Source organism: Scomber japonicus, chromosome 17 (assembly GCF_027409825.1).
Source record: "Scomber japonicus isolate fScoJap1 chromosome 17, fScoJap1.pri, whole genome shotgun sequence".
Classification (NCBI taxonomy): domain Eukaryota; kingdom Metazoa; phylum Chordata; class Actinopteri; order Scombriformes; family Scombridae; genus Scomber; species Scomber japonicus.
The window spans coordinates 6,000,619-6,026,294 of NC_070594.1; the positions used below are offsets into that span (position 1 = coordinate 6,000,619).

The 25,676-nt window shown below is 44.7% G+C and overlaps 1 protein-coding gene across 1 annotated transcript in view; it reads right to left on the reverse strand.

Annotated features, from left to right (window-relative positions):
• Positions 1 to 25,676, reverse strand: part of myt1la (myelin transcription factor 1-like, a) — a 78,200-nt gene that overhangs the window by 34,070 nt on the left and 18,454 nt on the right. The window contains exons 4-8 of the mRNA XM_053337457.1: positions 23,524 to 23,972; positions 23,431 to 23,475; positions 9,228 to 9,861; positions 6,110 to 6,525; positions 1,258 to 1,392 (exon numbers count right to left, since the gene is read on the reverse strand). Coding sequence (XP_053193432.1) covers positions 1,258 to 1,392; positions 6,110 to 6,525; positions 9,228 to 9,861; positions 23,431 to 23,475; positions 23,524 to 23,972 — 1,679 coding nt within the window. The remainder of the gene's footprint in view (positions 1 to 1,257; positions 1,393 to 6,109; positions 6,526 to 9,227; positions 9,862 to 23,430; positions 23,476 to 23,523; positions 23,973 to 25,676) is intronic.

The following is a 25,676-nucleotide window of genomic DNA, read 5'->3' on the forward strand; positions in this document are numbered from 1 at the left end:
AAAATGAGAATATTTGGCCACCACTAGCAAGAAAAATGATGCAAACTTGAAAAATAAGGGTTGGCAAGATGAGCAATTCAAAAAAAAGTTTAAAGAAACTAGTTTTAAAAGCATCATCAGGTTTGTTACAAAGTACATTTAGTATTTTTCTTGGTTTTATATCATTTGAAATTATATTTTTACCATTTTTTTTTAACCAAAAGTAAGACTGAATGCTGCTGAAAATGTCAAATGGTGTAACCACAAAATAATGATTAATATTATATATTTTATTTTGGCATGATCCCCCAGATTAAATGTAATATTTAGAACAATTTAATTTATTTAATATAAAAGTTATAATGTAAGATCATGCCAAACTAGTTGATATGGTGTTTTATTGACTTTTTACTGTTTTTAAGCAAGTTGAATTATTTGGTACAAAGTTTCTATGGTTACACCACTTAGACATTTGACATTTTTTATGTAATTTTAAATGACATTTGCACCATTTTCTAACCAAAAGTAAGATTGAATGCTCCTGAAAATGTCAAATGGTGTAACCACAAAAGAATGATAAATATTAACTATTTTATCACCTACAGTGGATTTAAGTGGACTTATACTAATAATGTAAATGTTTCCTGATCTCCATGGTTACCCAGATGAAATGTAATATTTAGAACAATAGTATTCCATTAGCTTTATTTAATATAAAAGTTATAATGTAAGATCATGCCAAACTAGTTGATATGGTGTTTTATTGACTATTTACTGTTTTTAAGCAAGTTGGTACAAAGTTTTTATGGTTACACCACTTAGACATTTGACATTTTTGCCATAATCCTCTAATATATTCTCTCTAAATGGATTAAAAGCAGAAATTTGATGCTGGGGAAGTTATTCATACATTTATTTTCACATTTTAACCCTTTAAATAAAAAAACATCATTGACCCGTATACATTACTAACTCTAAATCTTAAGCTAGAGTTCCCTCTTTGCTGTTTAATTTTCGGTATTTAGCTAACAATGCTAATTAATTTATTAAAACTCTGAGATTAAACTCAAACAATAAGATTATTTCTGCCTCAGCTCCTCAGAAATGTTCCTCTAATAAACTCTACAAACATCAGACTGTCAAAACGACTTGTCAGATTCTTCATTTTTTAATCATTTCAAAGCCAAGTGTGTTTTTTTTCTTTGTGTGTGTGTGTATTTTTTTTTTTTTTTTTTTTTTTTTTACAGTGCAGCATAACATCCAGGCAGAGCAACCTACTCTCAGGCGGGACTCGGTCTTTGTGAGGACACCCAGACAGGCTGCGGTGATGCGGGTACAGACCCGTCACGTGACCGGTGCCGTCGCAGCCTGGCGTCGGACACTTGCTCTCCTTCTTCTCGCCCCTGGAGGAGTCTGGAGAGGACAGAGCAGGAAGTGAGAGGAGAGGTGGTGGTGATGATGATGATGATGATGATGGTGGTGATGATGGTGGATAAACAAGTTAACAGCAGACGAGTTTCGACACAATCAGATGTTTTTTTTGGCACCAGAGGATTAAATATGGGCCAGCTCCGAGCCTCCGACTCCACTGCTGCCAGATTCAGCTTGAGGTGAGGACTTGAGTCAATTAGCAGCAACATAGCAGCTACTGTAACTTTCCTTCACTCCATCATTCCTTCCTTCCTTCCTCCCTTCCTTCTTTCCTCTTTCCTTCTTTCCTTCCTTCCTCTCTTCCTCTTTCTTTCTCCCTTCCTCCCTCCTTCCTTGTTTCCTCCCTCCCTTCTACCTTCCTTCCTTCCTTCTTTCCTCCATCCCTCCTCCCTCATTTCCTTCCTTCTTCCCTCTCTCCTCCCTCCTTCTTCCTCCCTTCCATCGTACCTTCCTCCCTTTCTTCTTTCCTTCCTCCCTCCCTCTTTCCTTCCCTCCTTCCTTCCTTCTTTCCTCTGTCCTTCTTTCCTTCCTCCCTCCCTTCCTCTTTTTCTTTCTCCCTCCCTCCCTCCTTCCTTCCTTGTTTCCTCCCTTCCTCCTACCTTCCTTCCTTCCTTCTTTCCTCCCTCATTTCCTTCCTTCTTCCCTCCCTCCTTCTTCCTCCCTTCCATCCATCCTTCCTCCCTCCATCCATTTCCTTCCTTCTCCCTCCCTCCCTTCCTTCTTCCTCCCTCCTTCTTCTTCCCTTCCATCCTTCCTCCCTCCCTCCTTCTTCCTTCCTCATTTCCTTCCTTCCTCCTTTCCTCTTTTCCTTTCTCTCTCCCTCCTTCCTTCTTTTATTTCTATGTTTTTTTTATTAGCAATATGTTAGAATTGTGGATAATTGGATACTTTATTTAATTTATATTTATATATTAGAATTTTTTTCTACTCTAAAAGACTAAAGAAACCAGAAAGGAATCACATTTTGCTCTCAGAAAATGCTTCAAAACGATAAATCAATTATCAAAATAGTTTAATATCCTGAAACATGTAGATGAATCCACTACTGATTGCAGCTTTAGGTGTAAATAAAGTTGCCTCTTATTCTTCCTCCATGCACAACACTTCAGCATGTTGATAAACCCAAAGAAACCTGACAGCCGTGCCTAGTTACGGTTGCTATGCTATGATTTGACAAAAAGCTGGAGAGGTGTTTGGCAAAAAAAACCACAAATAAAACAGTCAGCTGACACCTTGAATTGGCTCGAGTGTATTGTCCTTGGTCAGATTCAGACACAACATTACGAAAGCTTTCCCGTAGACTAATAAAAAAAACTTCCTGTGAGCTATCAAAAGCGTCCTCTGCGCTAATGTAGTAGTCTGAAGCCCATCCGAGAGTGTTTGGGAGGCTGATAACTGCACAGAGCCAACTCTCCCTCTCTCTCTCCCTCCCTCTCTCTCTCTCCCTCCCAGCAGTGGCGATGTTGTATTTGACTGGATTTAGAGAAATAGGCCGCAGATAGCGTCCCACAGATGAGATTTGCTCTCCTAACGGGCCGTGCAGATTGCCATTACTCATGCCTGACAAGCGAGCCGTCTGATGTTCCCACACCGGCCTATTTTAACAACATAAGCTGCTGTCAGTGGAAAACCATGCATCTGCAAAAAAAAAAAAATCTGTGTTGGTCCTGAAAACAGAAAATGAGTGGCCATTATCTCATCAGTAGCCGTGTACAGCATCTCTGGAATAACACAGAGGAGGTTTTAACAGGTTTTAAAAGCCCTAATTCAACACTGTGCACTGAGATGTTAAAGTCTGTGTACAGTAAGAATAAATATGTGTTCTGAGTTTGACATACCACAGAAAAGTGTGTTGTTAACCACCCTGCCAAATTTGAAAGATTAAAAAAATCGCCAAATATATGAAATTAGGCCTCAAAGTTGTGTAAAACTAATTTCTCTTTCTCTGCTCCCAAACGTTGTGGGCGTGGCCGTCGAGTCCGCTGAAGCCCCGCCCCCTACCAAGTGTCACCTGTCAATCAAAGTCACCACCTCTACCAAAAACATGGACACTACATCGGAGAGCTTTCTGCTGCTAGCTCAGTGGCTAACTCGGCGGCTAACTCGGCTGCTAGCTCAGTGGTTAGCTCGGCGGCTAACTCGGCTGCTAGCTCGACCGCTAGCTCGGCGGTTAACTCGGCTGCAAGCTCGGCAGCTAACTCGACTGCTACCTTGGCTAACAGGCTAACTGTAGACTGTAGTAGTAGTAGTGTGCGCTGAATGTATTTATACCTCTACAGCAGCAGGGGCGGGTTTATGCTAATCACTAAATCCCGAACACAGAAATGTTGAAAGACAGTGTGTGAAGCCTAGCTCCACAATTCAAATCTAAATGGTTGAAATGCTTTTTACACCTTTTTTAGAAATACATTTATGACCTATTTAATGTGTTTAGAAGAAAATGTCTGAATTCACTTTACACAGTCTAAAAAGCAAAGAAAGACAAAAACAGACATTTAAGTTACAGTAATGTGTTTGGGTTTTTTTATTTTATAGCCTCCGGTGTTCTCCAGTATTGAGGGTTATAATAAATCAGGCAGACAAGATAAACTTCCCCCCAGCTGACCAGGTGTCAGATTATTGAAGTAAAAGCTGATTCAGGTCAAATATGATGTGAAGAGGTGATGTGAATCTGGAGAGGAAACATTGTTTTTTTGAGTAGAGTTTAAACAGTTTTCAGGGAATATTTGTTTAACTTTCTTTCCTTCCTTCCTTCCATCTGTCCGTCCTCCCTCCCTCCTTCTCTCTTTCTTTCTTTCCTCCCTTCCTTCTTTCCTTCATCCATCCCCCTTTCTTCCTTCCGTCTGTCCTTCCTTCCTCCCTCCTTCTCTCTTTCTTTCCGTCCTCTCTCTTTCCTCCCTTCCTTCTTTCCTTCATCCATCTCCCTTTCTTCCTTCCTTCTTTCCTCCCCATGCATCCGTCCTTCCTTCCTTCTTTCCTCCCTCCTTCTCTCTTTGTTTCCTGCCTCCCTCCTACCTTCCTTCTTTCCTTCCTTCCTCTTTTCCTCCGTCCTTCCTTCCTTCTTTCCTTCTTCCTTTCTTCTTCCCTCCTCCTTTCCTTCCTTTCTTTCTCCCTCCCTCCTTCCTTCTTTCCTCCGTCCTTTCCTTCCCTCCACCTTTCCTTCCTTCCTTCCTTCCCTCCTCTCCCTCCCTCCTTTCCTTTCCTTCCTTTTTCCTTCCTCCCTCCCTCCTTCCTCCCTTCTTTCAACACAACGGTAAACATGTTTTCATCATGTTGTCCTGTGATGATTCGACAGTTTTATAGCTGAGTCATTCTACCAAGATGTTTACGTTTCATTAGCTGCTGTGAACATTAACGTAGTTTGATGTGAAGACCTACAGAGGGACAGAGGGACGGAGGGACAGAGGGACGGACTGACTGACTGACGGACAGACGGACAGACGGACAGACGGACTGACTGACTGACTGACTGACTGACTGACTGAAGTAAATTTGCCTCTGGAAGACCAGCCGCCGTCGTGGTAAAAATAGTCCTGGCATGAAAACAGCAGTTCAGACAACAGTTCTTCTTCTTCTTTTATAGATGTGAAAAAAATATCTGAGCAGCTTCCCACGTGGGTGAAGACACAGATTACAGATAAGATTATTTCATAACTTGACACGTGTGCAGCTCAAAACAGCAGCGACAAGTGACCGAAAAATTTATATGAGATGACGCAGGAAAGACTTAAAGTTTATGTTAGACCGGATTTCCCAGAGTTCATTCTGTTTAATTTGACAGAGTTTGAATTTAACAAACTTCGGGTGGATTATAATGATGCACTGTGAATCCTGGACCAGTGCCAGTCAGTTGTTTGTACACAGCAATGTTCCCACCTTGGACGCTCTTCTTAGGAATCTTATGTTTACTTTTACTGCGGCTGAAGCACTCTACAAATTAAATTAAGGGTGTGATGAGATCTCGCGAGACGAAAACGAGGAAAGAAGGAAGGGAGGAAGGTAGGGGGAGGAAAGAAAGAGAGAAGGAGGAAGGAAGGAAGGATGGAAGGACGGAAGGAAGGAAGGGATGGGGAAGGAAGGAAAGAAGGAGGGAGAGAGGGAGGAAGGAAGGAAGGAAAGAAGGAGGGAGAGAGGGAGGAAGGAAGGAAGGAAAGAAGGAAGGACGGAAGGAAGGAAGGAAGGAAGGACGGAAGGAAGGAAGGAAGGAAGGAAGGAAGGAACAGTCAAAACAGACAGGGTCAATTTGACCCGGGAGGACGACAGGAAGGTTAATACCTGAAAAACTGAAGGAAGGGAGGAAGGAAGGAAGAAAGAAGGAAGTAAGGAAGACAGGAGGGAGGGAGGAAAGGAGGGAGGGAGGGAGAAGGGAAAAGAGGAAGGGAGGAAAGAAGGACAGAGGAAAGAAGGAAGGGAGGCAGGTAGGGGGAGGAAAGAAAGAGAGAAGGAGGAAGGAAGGAAGGAAAGCAGGAAGGAAGGAAGGAAGGAAGGAAGGGAGGGAGGAAGGTAGGGGAGGAAAGAAAGAGAGAAGGAAGGAAGAAAGAGGGACGGAGGAAGGAAAGAAGGAATGACGGGAGGGAGGAAGGAAAGATGGAGGGAAGGAAGGAAGGACGGAATGGAGGAAAGAAGGGAGGAAAGAAGGAGGGTAGGAAGGAAGGAAAGAAGGAGGTAGGGTTAGGGTTAGTGTATTTCTGCTTCCTACCTTTAGGGTAGTACGCCCTCTTCATCCCGTCGTGATGCATTCTGGACTTGCGTTCCTCGGCGGTGGTGCTCAGCCTCGGGTTATGTTCTCCGTGTCCGCGGTGATGGTTGTGATCCCGCCGGGGCATGGCGTGCTCCGAGGCCATCCGGTCCCTCATGACTTTGGCCCTCTCTGACTCCAGGGCGATGGCCTTCTCCAGCAGTGACAGGTTTCCTTTTGCCATGTCGAAGGTCTCGTCGGAGCGGTCGGAGGCCACGGACGTCGTGTCTTCGTCGCCTTCTTGGCTGCAGCTGGTCGGGTAACCTCTGGACGCCGGACTCAGCTGCTCCTCCAGCTTCATCAGGTTCGCCATGTCGGAGTAGCTGCGCTCCAGGCATCTGGGATCATCCGACATTCCCTGCAGGCAGCTGGTGTAACTGAGAGGGAAGCAGGAGAAGAAATGATCTGTAACTGAAGAAGGGCTGGGGGCGATTATGGCAAAAATCAAAATCACGATTAATTGAACTTTTAATCTCGACTACGATTAATGAACGATTATCTCCACCCTTGATGAACTTTTATGTATGTATCTTCCTTCCATCTGTCCTTCCTTTCTCTTTCTTTCTTTCTTTCTTTCCTTCCTTCCTTCCATCTGTCTTTCTTTTTTCCTTCTTTCTTTCCTTCCTTCCAGTCTTCTCTTCCTTCCTCCCTCCCTCCCTTCCTTCCTCCTTTCCTTTCCTCTGTCCTTCCTTCCTTCCTCCCTTCTTTCCTCTGTCCTTCCTTCCTCCCTCCCTTCCTTCTTCCTTTCCTTCCTTCTTCCTTCCTTCCTCCCTTCCTTTAATTCCTTCTTCCTTCCTCCCTTCTTCCTTCCTTCCTCTATTCCTTCTTTCCTCTGTCCTTCCTTCCTTCTTCCCTCCCTCCTTTCCTTCCTTCTTCCTTCCTTCCTCCCTTCCTTTAATTCCTCCCTCCCTTCCTTCCTTCTTCCTTTCCTTCCTCTTTTCTTTCCTTTCCTCCCTTCCCCCCCTCCCTCCTTCCATACTTCCTCCCTCCTTTTCTTCCTTCCTTCCTTCCTTCCTTTCTCCTTTCCTTCCTTCCATCTTTCTTTCCTTCCTTCTTTCCTTCCTTCTTCCTCCCTTCTTCCCTTGACAGGAGGGTTAGGGTGTGACGCTGTCGTTAATGTCTAGTTTACTTGATTAGCATCAACACCACGATTAATTGACATGAGCAAGATTAAGTCGATTAGAGTTTCTAAATGTTGGTTTCCATTATTTTTCGATTGATTGCCCAGCTCTAGTTTCTACTCTGATACTAACAGAGTGACGTTTGGTGCAGTATAGGTTGTAAAAGCAGCTGTTCCACCATCTCGTATACGCTGTCTAAAAACACTGCCAATGACAATTTACGCTACACTGAAGCTGATAATCTCTAAGTGGCTTTCAGACATGTCTGTCAGCTGGTAGAAAACCTTCAGAAGCTTCCCAAACACCTTCCTGACGGCTAATTAGTGAGGACTGTGCAGGTCCAGTCCTGTAACTTTCAAGCCGACATTCAGACTCAGCTCACGTTGTGTTTGGCCAGCTGTGCAGAGGTGAGCAATGAGCCGGCATTTGAACTTCTCACTCTCCGACTCTCCTTTTTTTTTCTTCATTCATTATTTCTGTCACTTTTAATGTGAGTAACTGAGTCCAACGCCACGAATGTCTTCTTCCAGGAGAGACTGTCTGAGAGTATGCAGCGTTATTTAAACGATATGACATCTCATCTGCCCCCCGTCCCCTCTCTGTGACAGTCGGCCTTTCACTCCGGGTGAAGCTGAGTGTAGCCATTTGGAAATAATATAAACACCTTTGATTTCCAACATGGTCGAAAAACAGGACACACGAAGCAGTACTGATAAATAAGTAGACCTTTAACGTTGCTCTCTAACTGCTTTATGACATAACTCAACCCTGCACATCTCCCTTCAAACATATATCATGTTCCTTAAACCTTTAATGTGACAAAAATGTGGATAGAAATGTGAGTGTGTGTGATAAGGCTGTCACTTCTTAGTCGAAATTTGAGCGTGGGGTAAAAAGTTCATATTTGAGCTATAATGAGCTGCAGTCTGCATCAGATCATTTCAAGTAGTTTTCCTTTGTGAACCAGCAGAGGGCGCTTTAAAACTTCACTAGCTTGACCTGTTGACCTATCAGTAAACTAAGCTAATGTTAATGTAGTTTAATATTGGTTTGCTAAAATTGAGGACAATAGCAAGCGGAGTCGTCCAGAGCAAACAATCAAGACACCAAAAACATCTGAAAGGCCACATGTGGAAGTATTTTGAGTTGCGGCAAAGTCACGATTAAAGATTAAGTTGGTTGTTGACTTTGTAAAAGGCAGCTGTCTTCAAAGACAACAACTTTACTGCTTTGTCTGCTAGCTGACTTCAGCACTGAGCCAGTAGAGGGAGCGCCAAATGTTCTGTCACGTCTTAGTCCAAATTTGAGCTTTTTTGTTCGAACGTGGGGTAAAAAGTTCATATTTGAGCTATAATGAGCTGTTTGAAATGTAGGCTGTAGTCTGCATCAGATCAATTTTAAGTAGTTTTCTTTGTGAACCAGCAGGGGGCGCTTTCAAACTTCCCTAGCTTGACCTGTTGACCTATCAGTAAACTAAGCTAATGTTAATGTAATTGGTTTGTTAAAGGACAATAGGAAGTGGAGTCGTCCAGACACCAGTCACGATTAAAGATTCAAAGGAAACAAATCTGCTGCTTGCCTGCTAGCTGACTTCAACACTGAGCCATTGGAGGCCGAGGCAACACAGACAATTGAAGCAGCGTCAAATGTACGACCTCGTTTGAATTCATTCGAACAAATTTCGGTCTTGATTATTTTAAAAAGTGACAGCCCTAAAGTGTGAGGACTGAGGTTTGTTTATTGACTTCGTAAAAGGCAGTTGTCTTCAAAGAAAACAAATCTGCTGCTCCGCCTGCTAGCTCACTTCAACACTGAGCCAGTAGGAGGCCGAGACACCAGGTACGACCTCTTTTTAATTAATCCGAACAAATTTCGGGTCTTATCGATTTCGTTCAAACTTGATTATTCTAAAAAGTGACAGCCCTCGAGTGTGAGGTGCGAGGACTGAGCTCTTGTACCTGTTTAGCTGATGCATCATCTGCGGGTCCGCTTGGCTTTGCAGTTGGTGATGTAGAGCGTGAAGGGCGGGGCGATCGCACGGCTGCGTCTCGCTCAGTTTCCGAGCCAGATCGAAGCACTGATTCCTTAAACACTCCAGACTGCTGAGACACACTTCCTCCTCGCTCTCGTCCCCTTGACCTCTGATGCCAACGTGTCGGCCGTTGGCGTGGCAACCGTCTTCCACCATGACGCCTTCTGGGTAACCGTCCTCGGGCAGCATGACGCCGTGGCCTTGAGCGAGAAGCTTCAGGGAGTCCACCGTCTCCCGGACGACGTCGCTGTCCAGGTCGACGCTCAGCTCGCCTTTCCTGTCGCCTTGCTCGCTGCCGTCGTCGTCCTCATCGTCGTCGTCTTCCCCGGCGCTGTTGGACGAGTTGCTGTTCATCTCGGACTCGGTCATGGCCTGGTAGGCGGCGTCTTCGGCGATCTTGCCCAGGTTGAGCAGCGACTTGGCGACCAGCTCGTCGTAGTTCTCGTAATCCTCTGCGTTGCCGTTGCCGGCGGCGATGGCGATGGCGCAGCTGTTGTTGTTGTCGTCCTTTTGTATCGGAATGAGCTTTGATTGTCCGCTCGGCTTGTAGTGGTTCTCTACTGGCAGGAAACACAAAAACAGAAACTCTCAAACTTCACAGTGTTCGGGCGTCTAAACACATCACAGATAATCTTTTAGTATTTTGCACTATAAACAACATAAAGAGGAGGTAATTGGTCAGAAACAAAAGAGGAAAGGGATTCATTTTGTAGATAATATAACTATCTGTTCCTTTATAGAGTCAAAATCCAGTAGATGAAAAGGAAATGAAGCCTCTAATAACCTCAGCAATATTGATGAACCCAGTTTCTTCTCATATATTCCTGAATACATTAGCAGCAGCCCTCCCAATTATGATCCACTGTTTACTCACAAAAAACATACAACCCAGAGCTGTGCAAGCGCAGCGCCCGCTCTCTCCCCGCTAAGCCTTTCGCTGTTGATTTTGGGGACAGAGACGGCGAATGAGAGCAGAGAAATTGAAAAAGGGAGGCGTGTGAGGTGCTCCGATTCGGGAGCCATAAATATCCTCAGGAGGAGAAGCCGAGGCACGGCGCATGTGACACGTCCGCCGAGACGAGGAGGCGAACGGGGAGGAGGAGGAAGAGGAAGAGGGGAGGGGGGTGGTAGTTAATAACTCAGCAGAGCTCCTCTCCCGATTATTCGTGAAGCGCTGTCAGAAGCGATTGAGGACACGAGGGGTGTGAGGGGTGTGAGAGGAGGGGAGGAGGAGGGGGGGTGGAGAGCGGAGAGCGTCTGGTCTATCAGAGATTCGCCTCAGCAGCAGCTCTCATCACTTCCTCTCTCTCTCTCTCTCTCTCCCACTGCAGACCTGAAACAGCATGCAGACCGAGACTAGACACCAGATTGACCCAGAACAGGACCTGAATACGAGCCTCGCTCAGAAAGGCAATCTGTAACAATGCTGGATTCATCTTTTCTGTTTCCTGTTATAGGAGAAGATTCATGTCGACTCTGTTCAAACATGATGGGGCTTATAGATCAAACTGCAGATCGTCCTCACAACACACATCAGGAGTTTGCTCAAACACCCAAAATGACCATGTTCACATTTTAACCCTTTATTGGGCAAATAATTATATTTGGTAACTTCTGTAAATATCCCAAAATATCTAATTCCTTCCTTCCTTCCTTCCTTCCTTCCTTCCTTTTTCCTTCCTTTCTTTCCTTCCTTCCTTCCTTCCTTCCTTCCTTTCCTTCCTCCCTGCCTCCTTTCTTCCCTTCCTCTTTTCCGTTCTCCCTCCCCTCGTTCCTTATTTCCTCCGTCCTTCCTTCCTTTCCTTCCTTCCATCTGTTCTTCCTCCCTCCCTCCTTCTCTCCTCCCTTCCTTCTTTCCTTCCTCCGTCCTTCTTTCCTTCCTTTCCTTCCATCTGTTCTTCCTCCCTCCCTCCCTCCTTCTCTCCTCCCTTCCTTCTTTCCTTCCTCCATCCCCCTTTCTTCTTCCTTCCTTCCTTCTCTCTTTCTTCCCCCCCCCCTACCTTCCTTCCTTCCTTACTTTACTTCCTCCGTCCTTCCTTCCCTCCCTTCCTTCCTTCCTTCCTTCCCCCCTTCCTTTCAATGAGCGTCCTATAAAGGGTTAAGAGGACGTATTGCTCCTATTGTTTCTTCTTTCTTTATAAAGCAGATCTAGGTGCTGTGTAAATACTGTTAGGGTAGAAACTCTGACTTTAAACGAGGTGCTTGGACGTCTGTAAGGTTGTGATTAGCTCTATAGATCTGATCGGCTAATATTTAGCATTTTATGTAATTAGTGAGATCGGCTGTAATGTCTTAATTCACCGATCCGATCAACGTCGTCATGTTGAAACTTTTTGCAGACGCTCCCGTTGCATAGATTGCAGATGGCTTGTGTTTTATCGGAGGGAGGAAGGAGGGAAGGAAGGGAGGGAGGAAGGAAGGGAGAAAGGAAGAAAGGAGGGAAGGAGGGGAGGAAGAAGGAAGGAAAGGAGGGAGGGATGAAGGAGGGAAGGAAGGAAGGAAAGAAGGGAAGGAGGAAGGTAGGGGGAGGAAAGAAACAGAGAAGGAGGGAGGGAGGAAAGTAAAGGAAGGGAGGAAGGAGGTAAGGAAGGGAGGAAGAAGGAAGGAAGGAGGGAAGATGGCTTGTGTGATTGGCCGAGGCATGTGTCACTCAGAAAACAGTCAGCCAACAGATGGGCTGCATCCATGGCTTATACAGCTGGAACAAGGTACTTTTTTACCATAATAACCAACAACAAAATGAAGATATTAAACTGTAAAATGGGTATAATATAACTTCTTTAAAGAGTGGCCGCTCATGGTTGTGTGAAATAGCTGCAAAGGTTCATCAATTAATCAATTAGTCCACGGAAAGAAAAATAAATAGAAGCAATTATTATAATCAGTCAGTGTTGAAGAATAAAGGCCAAACATTTGTCTTGTTTCAACATCTTAAACCTCCTGTTGTCCTCAGGTCAAGGAAGGAAGGAAGGAAGGAAGGACAGGAGGAAGGAAGGAAAGGAGTAAGGATGAAAAGAGGAAGGAATTTAGGAGAGAAGGAAGGAAGGAAGGAAGTAAGGAAAAAAGGAGTAAGGAGGGAGGGAGGGAGGAAAGGAGGAAGGAAGGAAAGGAGTAAGGATGAAAAGAGGAAGGAAAGGTGTAAGGAAGGAAGGAAGGAAGGAGGAAGGAAGGAAGGAAGGAGTAAGGAGGGAGAGAGACAGGGAGGGAGGGAGGAAAGGGCAAAGGAAGGAAGGAAGAAAGGTAGGAAGGAAGGAAAGGAGTAAGGAGGGATGGAGGGAGGGAGAAAAGGAGGAAGGAAGGAAAGGAGTAAGGATGAAAAGAGGAAGGAAGGAAGGAAGGAAAGGAGTAAGGATGAAAAGAGGAAGGAATTTAGGAGAGAAGGAAGGAAAGAAGGAAGGAATTTAGGAGAGAAGGAAGGAAAGAAGGAAGGATGGAAGGAAAGAGTAAAGAGGGAGGGAGGGAGGAAAGGGCAAAGGAAGGAAGGAAGCAATGGTGGCATGAGGAGAGAGCAAAGAAAGAAGGGTGGAGGGGGAGAAGGAAGGAAACATTAAACAAAGAGGGAAGAAGGGAGGAAAGAAGGAACAGTCAAAAGAGAGATGGGGTCAATTTGACCCGGGAGGACGACAGGAGGGATCACCATGGAGACGGTAGGAAACTAACTATGAGCTCTTCTCCACAGTGTCCTGATATGTTGCCGACCAACTGACTGATCGATTAATACAGGAAGTAATGAGCAGATCAATAATGGAACTCATCATTAGTTGCAGCTCTAATTACAGCCATTGTTCACTCGGCCACATGAGGTCAGTTTCAGCCGTCGTTAACGTTAATCCATCGTTAACGTTAATCCAGAGTCCTCTAATTTTCTTCTTCTGCAGATTTTGAACCGTGTGAATAACGCTGATCCTGCATCTGCTATAAATTATAAATGTCAACACTCTAAATATCTTATATAACATCTTTATTTTAATATGTGTCTTTTGTTCAGGCCTCTAAATGTTTAGTTTGGTATTGTTTCCTTCTTTCTTTCTTTCTTTCTTTCTTCCTTCCTTCCTTCTTCTTTTCCTTTCTCCCTCCCTCCTACCTTCCTTATTTCCTCCATAATTCATTCCTTCCTTCCTTCCTTCTTTCCTCCCTCCTTCTCTCTTTCATTCCTCCCCCCTACCTTCCTCCCTTGCTCTTTTCCTACCTCCTACCTTTGTTAATTCCTCCATCATTCCTTCCTTCCTTTCCTACTTTCTTCCTTCCTTCCTTCATTCTTCCTTCCTTCCTTCCTTCCTTTCCTCCCTCCTTCTCTCTTTCATTCCTCCCCCCTACCTTCCTCCCTTCCTGTTTCCCTTTCTCCCTCCCTCCTTCCTTCCTCTTTTCCTCCCTCTTACCTTCCTTATTTCCTCCATCAATCCTTCCTTCCTTTCCATTCATCCTTTCCTTCCTTCCTTTCTTCTTTCCTTCCTTCCTTCCTTCCTCCCTCCCTCCTTCTCTCTTTCATTCCTCCCCCTACCTTCCTCCCTTCCTCTTTTCCTTTGTCCCTCCATCCTACCTTCCTTCCTTCCCTCTTTCCTTCCTTCCTTCCTTCCTTCCTTCCTCCCTTCCTTCCTTCCTTCCTTCCTCCCTCCCTCCCTCCTTCTCTCTTTCATTCCTCCCCCACCTTCCTCCCTTCCTCTTTTCCTCCCTTCCTTCCCTACTACCTTCCTCCCTTCCTCTTTTCCTCCCTTCCTTCCCTACTACCTTCCTCCCTTCCTCTTTTCCTTTCTCCCTCCCTCCTACCTTCCTTTTTTCCTTCTTTCCTTCTTTCTTTCTTTCTTTCTTCCTTTCTTTCTTTCTTCCTTCCTTCCTTCCTTCCTTCCTTCCTCCCTTCCTCCCTCCCTCCCTCCTTCTCTCTTTTGATTCCTCCCTCCCTCTTACCTTCCTTCTTTCCTTCCTTCTTTCTGTCTTTCCTTCTTTCGTTCTTTCTTTTCTTCTTTCTTTCTGTCCTTGTTTCCTTCTTTTTCTTTCTTTCTTCCCCCCCCCTCCTTCTCTCTTTCATTCCTCCCCCCTACCTTCCTTATTTCCTCCATCATTCCTTCCTTCCTTTCCTTTCCTACCTTCCTTCCTTCCTTCCTCCCTTCCTTCCTTGACTCGAGGACAACAGGAGAGTTAATATTGATTTTCTGTCATTAACACATCACGCATATTAAACTCTAATAAAATCAGTGTTGGCAGTGTTTGGAAATTCAACCTTTCCTTTCATGAATGTGTCTCTGACCTAATTGCTTTCATGTATGTGTGTAATGTAATCAGCACACCGGCCCGTTGGGACTCTTTGTAATCAGCTAAGTGAACATGGGCGTCACCTGGTCGGGGTGTTAGGGGCTGCAGCTTTGAGACACTACGAAAGACGACAGTGTTGTAATTTTATATAAATGGATGAACAGAGCGGAGATTCAGACTCTGATGATTAACAGTCAACCCTTTGGTTTATGACCTTTGGCATTAATTCATAATCTACTCAAACTCAGTTCTGGATGCCAAAATATAATCAATCTTTGTCTGATTACTTTGTTTTTTTGGCACCTGAAGAGGAAACGCAGAAGAAGAAGAACAACATCAACCAGGAAAGTAGTAAGGACGAAAAGAGGAAGGAATTTAGGAGAGAAGGAAGGAAGGAAGGAAGTATTAAGGAGGGAGGGAGGGAGGGAGGAAGGAAGAAAGGAGTAAGGAGGGATGGAGGAAAGGAAGGAAGGAAGGAAGGAAGGAAGGAAGGAAAGGAGTAAGGATGAAAAGAGGAAGGAATTTAGGAGAGAAGGAAGGAAGGAAGGAAGGAAAGGAGTAAGGATGAAAAGAGGAAGGAAATTAGGAGAGAAGGAAGGAAGGAAGGAAGTATTAAGGAGGGAGGGAGGGAGGGAGGGAGGGAGGAAGGAAGAAAGAAAGGAGTAAGGAGGGAAGGAAGGAAGGAAGGAAGGAAGGAAGGAAGGAAGGAAAGGAGGAGAGAAGGAAGGAAGGAAAGGAGTAAGGACGAAAAGAGGAAGGAATTGTTTGTTTATGGTATTGTTTCCTTCTTTCTTTCTTTCTTTCTTTCTTTCTTTCTTTCTTTCTTTCTTACTTTCCTTCCTTCCTTTCCTTCCTTCCTTCTTCCTTCCAAGACCTGCTTGTTTTAAGCATAATGTAGCGGCTTTCCAGTTCCTTTTAAAAGTCGCTAGTGAGGCAGAATAGGTCTTGTATTTGTATGACACGCTGCTGCTGTTCCAGAGAAGCACACTGAGTCCAAAAAGAAGTTTCTGAGATTTTAATGAATGAAATGAGTACTACAGCGGCTTTACACGCGCCCATAGGATGGTATATGTGTACACTTGGCGAACGTGTATCAAAACAAACAAAACAGCGATAATGAAATGCGGTCAACAAAAATTACGGCTACCTAGACTCGCCTCCATCCCCAGTGCAGGTGAAGCAGGTACTGATATAACCTACCGGCTGTGGCTACAGTGCCCACGTGACCCCAAACACTACATATCACCATGGCAACAAGACAAAGCTAATTAAACGCAGAATAACTAATAAACAATCAATATATGGCTCCTACACACCAGCCCCTAATTATTGAGTTAATGTAAATAATTACTCTAATATCACATAGGAGACATAAACATATGAAAAAAAAAACTTTCACCAATAAAGTTCAAAATTAATGTCCATTAATTAATCCACACGACTCTTCTTTCTTCTTGAATCATATGACTCACAGTCCACAGTCTCATTGGTCAAAGTCAAACTGCCAAAGTTCAGTAAAGAGAGTCTAGTAACAGTCAAAAAAAGAGAGAGAAGAGAAGAAAAAAGAAAAAAGAAAAAAAAAGAATCACAACTGCAGCCATCGTGTCCTCAAATGGCGTCAGCCTCATGCAACAAGCAAAGCTTTGTGATGGGCCGGTCCAGGCAGCTGCTCCGGGTTTTAATTCGCACCTGACGAACGAATCCTCTTCGGTCCGGGAAGGTCTGTATCACTCGTCCCATAGGCCAAGAGTTCCGAGGCGCTGTGCTGTCCATTATAATGACCAGGTCTCCCACAACAAGATTCCTCTTTACTCCTGTCCATCTCTGACGCTCCTGCAGTTGAGGGAGGTACTCTTTTATCCATCTCCTCCAAAACAGGTCAGCCATATACTGGACTTGTTTCCACCTCCTATGTGCATAAATATCTGTGTGTAGGAACACTCCTGGTGGCAATGCTGGTGAGGTTTTCAACAGTAGCAGGTGGTTGGGCGTCAATGCTTCCAGGTCATTTGGATCCAAGGAGGCTTTGGTGATTGGTCTGCTGTTTATTATGGCTTCAATCTCACAAAACACTGTGTGAAGGCTTTCCTCATCCAAGTTTTGTACCCTCAAAGTTGAATTGAGAACCTTTCGCACAGACCGGATCAACCGTTCCCAAACTCCACCATGATGCGAACCAGCAGGTGGGTTAAAGTTCCACTGTATTCCCTTTTGCAGCATGACATCCTGGATCTGCACCTGATTCCACTGTTCCATAGCGTTCCTCAGGTCTCGCTCTGCTCCTACAAAGTTTGTTCCATTGTCAGAACGTATCTCCCGAACTTGTCCCCTCCTGGCAATGAAACGCCTGAGTGCATTAATAAAGGAGCTGGTGTCCAATGATGATGCAACCTCGATATGTACTGCTCTGATAGCGAGGCAAGTAAATAGAACACCATACCTCTTTACCATGCTCCTTCTACTCTTAACCTCGAATGGGCCAAAGCAGTCCACTCCCACTCGGGTGAATGGCGGTTCATCTGGGACAATTCTTTCAAGAGGCAAATCTGCCATCTGCTGGTGAACTGGCAGAGCATTCAGCCGGCGACAGATGATACACTTGGATAGCACTCTCCTGATGGCTGAACTCACACCCACTATCCAGTATCTCTCTCTCAGCTTAGACAGCATATGGTTACGGCCACCATGTCCCACTTCCTGATGTACATGTCTAAGTAAGAGCTCTGAGATATGGAGATCCTTTGCCAGGATTATAGGATGTTTCTCTTCCACAGGCATAGACAATCTACTGAGACGACCACCAACTCTCAGGACTCCATCTTGCAGCTGTGGACAGAGCTTATAGAGGTGACTGGACCTTTTAACCGGCTGCCCTTTTGCCATACTGGTTAGCTCTTCAGGAAATCTCTTTCCCTGACAGAACTTGATGATGGCAAGATCAGCTTGTTCCAGGTCTTTCACAGTGAGGCTCCTATGCACTGCTGTCCTCTTGAACTCTTTCATTTCCTGTTCCACAGATGATGCCTGCTGTTCCTTATTGATGTCAGACTGTGCAAAGGTCAGATGTAACTGTCTTCTCTTCTTTACACAGGACATGAGCCATCTTTTAATCCTCAAGAGCCAGGCCACTGATTTCTTTAGCTTCATCCAGGAGGAAAAGTACTCCATCAGGTGAGTGACAGGTTCCTCCCTGACCTGAACAACATTCACTGCAACCACTCCTTTGACTTCAGGGTCGCCAAGTGAAAGGTGATAGAGGTCTTCCCGAGCAACAGGCCATTCACTCTCAGGATGCAAAAGAAAGTTAGGCCCTGACACCCATGTAGCATCAGCAACGAACACATCAACTTTCACACCTCTGGAGGCTATGTCTGCTGGATTGCTGCTGGTATGCACGTACCTCCATTGAGTAGGACAAGAAACCTTGAAGATTTGTGAGACCCGGTTTGCAACAAAAACTTTAAACCTTGAAGTCTCATTCCTGATGTATTTCAGGACAGATGTGCTGTCCGTCCAGAATACTGAGTCCAAAAGATCCATCTGTAACTCTTTCCTCCACAGCATGTCGATGCGGCTGGCCATAGTTGCAGCGATAAGCTCCATCCTGGGAATAGTAACAGATTTCAAAGGAGCTATCCGAGCCTTTCCCATCACAAAAGCACTGTGTACTTCTGAATTCTTGGCTTTCGACAACAGGTAAGTCACTGTTCCATATCCATGCTCACTGGCATCGCAGAAATGATGCAACTGGGCTGAAGTAACTTCTCCAAAACCTGGAGGCTTCATACATCTGCTGACCTCAAATCTTTCCAACAGATGCAGCTGCTGCAACCACTCCAACCACTCTTTAGAGACTGACTCAGGCACAATATCATCCCAACCTATCCCTCTCTCACACAGGTCTCTCAGGATCCTCTTCGCAGTTAAAACAACAGGGCTCAGCATTCCAAGGGGATCGTAGATGGAGCTGACAGTCGAGAGAATTCCTCTTCTGGTTAGTGGTCTGTCCTTAAGTACCATTTTGAACTTGAAGGAGTCTGATTTAATGCTCCATTCCACACCCAGCACTCTCTCTACAGGTAGCGAATCCAGTTCCATGTCCAATCCTTCAATGCTTTTTGTTCTGTAATTCTCTGGAATGACTTTCAGCACTCCATTCCTGTTACTCAACCACTTTGTGAGAGAAAATCCACCCTTGGAACACAAAGAGACAAGGTTCCTGTAAAGCATCACTGCTTCCTTCTCTGTGGCCACTGACACGAGGCAATCATCCACATAAAAACAGTGCAGTAATTTATCCACTGTTTCCTTACTGTAGTGATGCCCGTGGTCCTCTGCACACTTTCTGAGGGCGAAGTTAGCACAACTGGGAGATGATGTCGCCCCAAACAAGTGCACCTTCATCCGATGCTCAATGGGTAGCTGCTGTGTATCCCCCTTTGGCCACCAGAGGAACCTTAGGAGGTCTCTGTCCTCAGGAGGAACTTGAACCTGGTGGAACATAGCTTCTATATCGGCCATGATCACAACCGATTCCTTCCTAAACCGAGTCACCACTCCAATCAGAGAACTGGTAAGATCAGGGCCCTGTAGAAGCTGAGCATTTAATGATGTTCCTTGATATCTTGCTCCACAGTCAAACACAACTCTGATTTTTCTTTTAGTGGGATGGTAGACTCCGTGGTGTGGTATGTACCATACTTTCCCATCACCACGGTCCAGCTCTTCTTCGGGCACCTTTTCCGCATAGCCTTTAGCTAGAAGGTCAGTTATAAAGGTGTTATACTCAGTATGAAATATTGAGTCTTTCTGAAACCTCCTTTTCAAACAACACAGGCGCTGTTCAACAACTCTCCTGTTGTTTGGCATGCTGACGTCCCTGTTCCTTAAAGGTAATGCGATCTGGTAATGCCCTTCCACCTGTTTCACAGAGTTGTTGACAAACTCCAAGAACCTTTGATCCTCCCTTGACATTCCTGGTTGCTCCTCAATACTGCTTTCAGGGAAATCATTCTTAAATTGTTGTTGCCAGAGGTCATCCAGGTTCACGACTGAAACTCTGTTTACAGTTATTTGTGGATGCTCCCAGTTGACCGTCTCTCCACTGCTACCTGTCAGTGGACCATTAACAGTCCAGCCCAGCGAAGTTCGGATCGCATATGGTCCATCATTTACGCTACACACCACTTCCAGTGGTTCCAGTGCTTTAGGAACATTGGTTCCTATAAGTAGCTCAATTCCTGCATCAATCTGAGGTAAGCGAATGTGTTTCAGATGTGACCATTGTTCAATATCCCTTTCCGTGGGAATATTTCCTCTGTTCACAGGCATGGACTCTTGCGTGTAAACTCTTGGAAGCTCCAGAAAATTGTCCCCCTCCAGTGCTGCAACTTCCAATCCTGACACGATGTTACTGCTTACGACTTTCTCCTGGCCCATGGTTCGAAGGAGAATGCGTCCATTCCTCCCTGTGAGGTGGAGCTTGTGCATTAAGCTCTCAGTGCAAAACACTGCGGTACTCCCCTGGTCTAAGAAAGCGTAAGTGATGACAGTTTTGGTTCCTTTTTTAGATTTAACCTGGACCGGAACAATGGGCAGTTTGCAGTCCTGCTCTCCAGCCCCTGTAAGACCACTTGACACCAGTGTGTTGTCAACGTGAAGCCCTGGGCTCCTCTCCATCTGCTCAGAATCTTTAACAGGTTCCTTATGAAGTACAGTGGGATGTCTAAGGCTACACTTAGAACAGGAAATCCTTTTACGGCAATCTCTACTGATGTGCCCTGTGCACAAACAACCAAAACAGATGCCATTTTCCTTCAAGAAGCCTATCTTCTTCTCATGAACCATTTTCCCCATCTGTACACATACATCTAATGTGTGTCCTCCTCCACAGCAGATGCATGCCTTTCTTCCTGTTTGTTTGATTTCCTTTTCTTTCCTTGCAGACTGATATTTGTTCTCCACCGGGCTTACATTGGTAGCGAAACTGCTCCCCTTATGTCCAGGACGAAACTGTGACTTGGATTTGTTTGTTCTGTTACTTATGATTATTGATTGAGAGTCTTGTATATTGCCGAACACAGGATCTGTCAAAATTTTCACCTGTCTTTCAATAAAGTTAGCAATATCTGTGAACTTAACTCTCCGGTTATGTCGTTCCTGTAGCTCACAGGCATGGTTCCTCCACCTATCCCTGAGTTTGTAGGGCAGTTTTTTAATGATGCTCAACATGTTGGAAGGCATATCCATGTCTGAAAGATACTGTACGTCCTCCATGGCATTACAGCAGCCTCTAAGGAAGAGACTGTAGTCCTGCAGAACCTTCACCTCCTCTGCTTTAATTGGAGGCCATGAGAGGGCTTTATCCAGGTAAGCAGAGGCGACCTTTTGTTCGTTCCCGAACTGCTCCTTTAATAAAGCTTTGGCTTTTGTATATCCACGTTCTGGATGTATATGTTGACAGCTTCTGACAAGCTCCTTAGCATGGCCCTTTGTGTGTTGTTCCAAAAAATATAGGCGATCACAGCTATTAGTTGTGTTCCTCTCGACTCCATTCTCAAAGGCTCTGATGAATGTGTGGTATTTCAATGGATCACCGTCATAAATTGGGATCTCTCTCTTAGGTAGAGCTGAGAGGCTTTGCTGTTGTATTAGCAATGTTGTTATTTCATTTTGTTTCCTCATGATGCCAAGAACTTCATCTTTGGATTCTAGACCCTCCATGTTAACTCCTTGTTGTTCATATAATTCCTGTATGTTGATTGGGGGGTTCATATGAAATTGCATTTGGTTTTGTTCATATGAGGTTATATTTGGATTTGTGTTTGCTTCAATTTGTTTTGGAATGAATTCATCTGCATTGACATTAAATAACTGCTGCGATTGTGCTTTTTCCAAGTAGGATTTCATTCCATCTGAGACCTTTGATGTCCGTTTTCCACTTGTTGTGCTTTGTATTTTGAGAACTTCAAGTTTTGCCATTTTTTCAGCAATCTCAGTGCTCAGTTGGAGCTCTTCTCTCCTTTTGCGCAGGCGTTGCTCCTCTTCTTCCAAAGCATGCTTTTCCTTTAATAATTTGTGCCTCATACTTAAGGCTGCCAGCTCAGCTTCGGCCTTTAAACGTGCAGAAGAGGTTGAAGAGCATTGTGACTGAGATGTTTTGTGGCTTCCCTTATTTGAAACACTGTCACTTGGATTAATGTCATCCTCAATTTGACTTGGTTCGTTCTTTTGGTGTAATTGAATTTCTGCTGAATCCTGTTGCTCCGGAGAGATTTTTTGTCCAATGTCAACAATCCAACTTTGAGTGTCCCTTTGAAATGTATTGCTGTAATTCATAATGGTTGAAAACCATTCCTTTTGTTGAATGAGTTCCTCCTCAGGGAGTAGATGCAACAGTTCATTGTGTGAGGCTGTGGCATTTTCACACAGTGTATTTAAATTCTCCAAACATTGCTTCACATCCAACACATTTTCTCTTTGTTTCATGAGCCCTTTCATTTCTGGTATTAAACCTTTGATTTTATCCACAACACGTTTGCGTTTATTTTGCAGGTTTTCAATTTTATTCAGCAAACCTTTTTCAGTGAGTTTCCTCTCCCTTTGTTTCCCAGACTCCATGTCAGAGCACGAGGCTGCGTCATTTATTTGACTCATTTTGTAACTTTTCATTCAATGATCAATGAACCTTGACATTTAAATCCATCCACAATGCACAGCAAATCAGGACATTTCATTTCAACAAAGCAGCATCAGCGTTCCTCCATGCAACATCAAAAACCTTCGCATATCAGCATCAAAGTGCAGACGTCATTCAGAGCACAGAGCAAACAATGCACAGACATCGCATATCCGACCAGCATTCATTCATTCGACTTTTCCAAACTTCGACTTGATGCAATCTGGATGTCTTCTCCGCACACATACATGCACAGGTGAGCTTAGCTTACCTGTCCTCCTTGACAGATGTATGACGTGGCGTTTTGTCTTACTTTATTTAGGTCCGCTGCGCTGTGCGTCCTGCAGATTGCTTTGTGCTGCAAGCGATCGCTTTATTAATTGATGCCTTTTTTGTTGACACAATGTAGCGGCTTTCCAGTTCCTTTTAAAAGTCGCTAGTGAGGCAGAATAGGTCTTGTATTTGTATGACACGCTGCTGCTGTTCCAGAGAAGCACACTGAGTCCAAAAAGAAGTTTCTGAGATTTTAATGAATGAAATGAGTACTACAGCGGCTTTACACGCGCCCATAGGATGGTATATGTGTACACTTGGCGAACGTGTATCAAAACAAACAAAACAGCGATAATGAAATGCGGTCAACAAAAATTACGGCTACCTAGACTCGCCTCCATCCCCAGTGCAGGTGAAGCAGGTACTGATATAACCTACCGGCTGTGGCTACAGTGCCCACGTGACCCCAAACACTACATATCACCATGGCAACAAGACAAAGCTAATTAAACGCAGAATAACTAATAAACAATCAATATATGGCTCCTACACATAAAATAAAGGGAAATTCCACCAATTTATATAAATAGTAAGTTACTTGTCATGAAGAGTCAAGTCTGTGAGAACAGCTGCATGATGTCCTCTGTGGCTCTGGAGGAGCTTTCTCAAGTCTGTCGTCAGTCTCAGACGGGCTTGAGGCTTGAGGCTTCATTTTTTATAGAAAAAGCTGCATTAAAAACTAATGACGTCAGTGCTTACTAGGCAGAAAGGGTCTGATGAATGATGCTGTTGAGTTGCATTGTGGGAAATGTAGGATTCAGGGTTTGACTGTCAAGGTTCCTCAGCTTTATGGAAGTAACTGAATCATTTTAATAACTGCTAAATGAAACATAAAAACATCTAAAGTGACAGAAAACAGCAAACTCACTCTGCTGACGATTCTGCTGCTCCTCCTCTTCCTCGTCATCCTCCTCTTGCTCGTCGTCCTCTACCTCATCATCCTGCTCTTCCTCATCGTCACCGTCGCCATCGCCATCGTCCACTTCCTCCTCCTCCTCATCCATCCCCACCTCCATCTCGGCCCGCTCTCCTCCCATCACAGCGCCCGCTCTTCCCACTTCCACCTCCTCCTCTTCTTCCTCTTCCTCCTCCTCCTCTTCCTCGTCCTCTCCCTGCTCCTCGTTGTCTTCCGAGAACTCGTCCTCGACGTCTCCGTCCTCTTCCTCGTCTCCTCTATCCCCTTCCTCTTCCTCCTCGTCCTCCTCTATTACCTCCCCTTGCTCCTTCCCCTCTACCCCCGCCTCCATGGCTTCGTTATCGTAGTTGGTGTAGGAGTCGGCGCCCTCTTCCTCCTCCTCCTCATCCTCCTCACCCGGGCAGGAGGTGAGGAAGGGCCTCCTCTTGGGAGCCGGCTCCAGCGGCTGTTTTTCCAGAGCCTTCCTCTTCTTGGCCAGCGGGCAGCCGTAGACACTGAGGTGAGACAGAAAGCACAACATAAAGATCAGCGGCCATCTTTATTTGTTTCTTTGATCGTTTTTGCATTTTTATCTCAAACTTTATAAATATTCCTCCAGATTCCAGGTGCAGATTTTGGCCCTTACTCGCACCCTTCTGCCCCTTAACTGGAGCTGACTCTCCTCCCGAAACCCAGTTCACACCCTCAAAGTGGAGCCAAATTGCTCACATTTGATCCCACGGAGCCAGAACGCGGCTGAGCGTGCCAACACGCAGCCGTAATCAGCTGAACTTGGCTGGCCTCTCGGAGCTAGCGAGTGGTTGATGTTGACGAAAGATCACAGCGTATGGATAAACATGAGCTCCACCTCGGCTCGGGTTGAAGTCAAGTTTTATATTTCATTTTTCCCATAATCACTATATATTTATTTAAGGAACATGTCAGCCAAACGGGACTCCCACTTTTTTTGGGAGTTTGTGCACAATCAAGCTAGCATAAAGAAGTAGACGTAGATCTCTTTAGGTAGTGATGCAGCTTTCTTCTGGCCCACAAGAAATGTATGTGAGCCTTAAAATATCCCAAGTGTGAAATAGTCAATATGGCCCAAATATCACTTTTTAGGTAAAGATACTGTGCTCTCAGGTATGTGGCATATGGCATTGACTATGCTTGATGTAGTAATTATTGATCTACATCAGAGGTGTCAAACTCATTTTTATTCAAGGCCCACATACAGACCAATTTGATCTCATGTGGGCCGGATCATTAAAAAGACAGAGGGAAAGAAGGAAGGAAGGAAGGAAATAAGAAGGGAAGGAAGGGAAGACAGGCAAAAGGAAGGAAGGAAGAAAGGTAGGAAGGACAGATGGAAGGAAGGACAGAAAGAAGAAAGGGAGGAAGGACAGATGGAAGGAAGGACAGAAAGAAGAAAGGGAGGAAGGACATATGGAAGGAAGAAAGGGAGGAAGGACAGATGGGAGGAAGGAAGGAAGGAAGGACAGATGGAAGGAAGGACAGAAGAAAGAAAGGTAGGAAGGACAGATGGAAGGAAAGCCAGAAAGAAGAAAGGGAGGAAGGACAGAAAGAAGAAAGGGAGGAAGGACAGATGGAAGGAAGAAAGGGAGGAAGGACATAAGGGAGGAAGGAAGTACAGATGGGAGGAAGGAAGGACAGATGGAAGGAAGGAAGGAATGAAGGAAGGAAGGAAGGAAGGAAGGAAAAAAAGACAGGAAGGAAAGTGGGCCGAAATGGACCCCTCAGCGGGCCGCATGTTTGACACCCCTGATCTACATACATTATGCACCAAGCTAATTATGCTAATGTTGAAATTGCACTATTTTGGCAGTTTAAGCACAACCCAGCTAGCATAAAAACACGTATAATGGCAATGATGTGGCCTTCCTGTAGCACGGACAAAATGAGTCTGAAATGGACTATGCTTGATGTTGTAATTATTGATCTATTCTGATTTACATACATTATGCACCAAGCTAATGATGCTAATGCACTATTTTGGCAGTTTAAACACAACCAAGCTAGCATAAAGAAGTAGACGTAGACCACTTTAAGTAGTGATGCAGCTTTCTTCTGGCCCACAAGAAATTGATGTGAGCCTTAAAATATCCTAAGTGTAAAATAGTCAATATGGTCCAAATATCCACCAAACTAATGATGCTAATGTTGAAATTCCACAACCCAGGTAGCATAAAAACACTTAT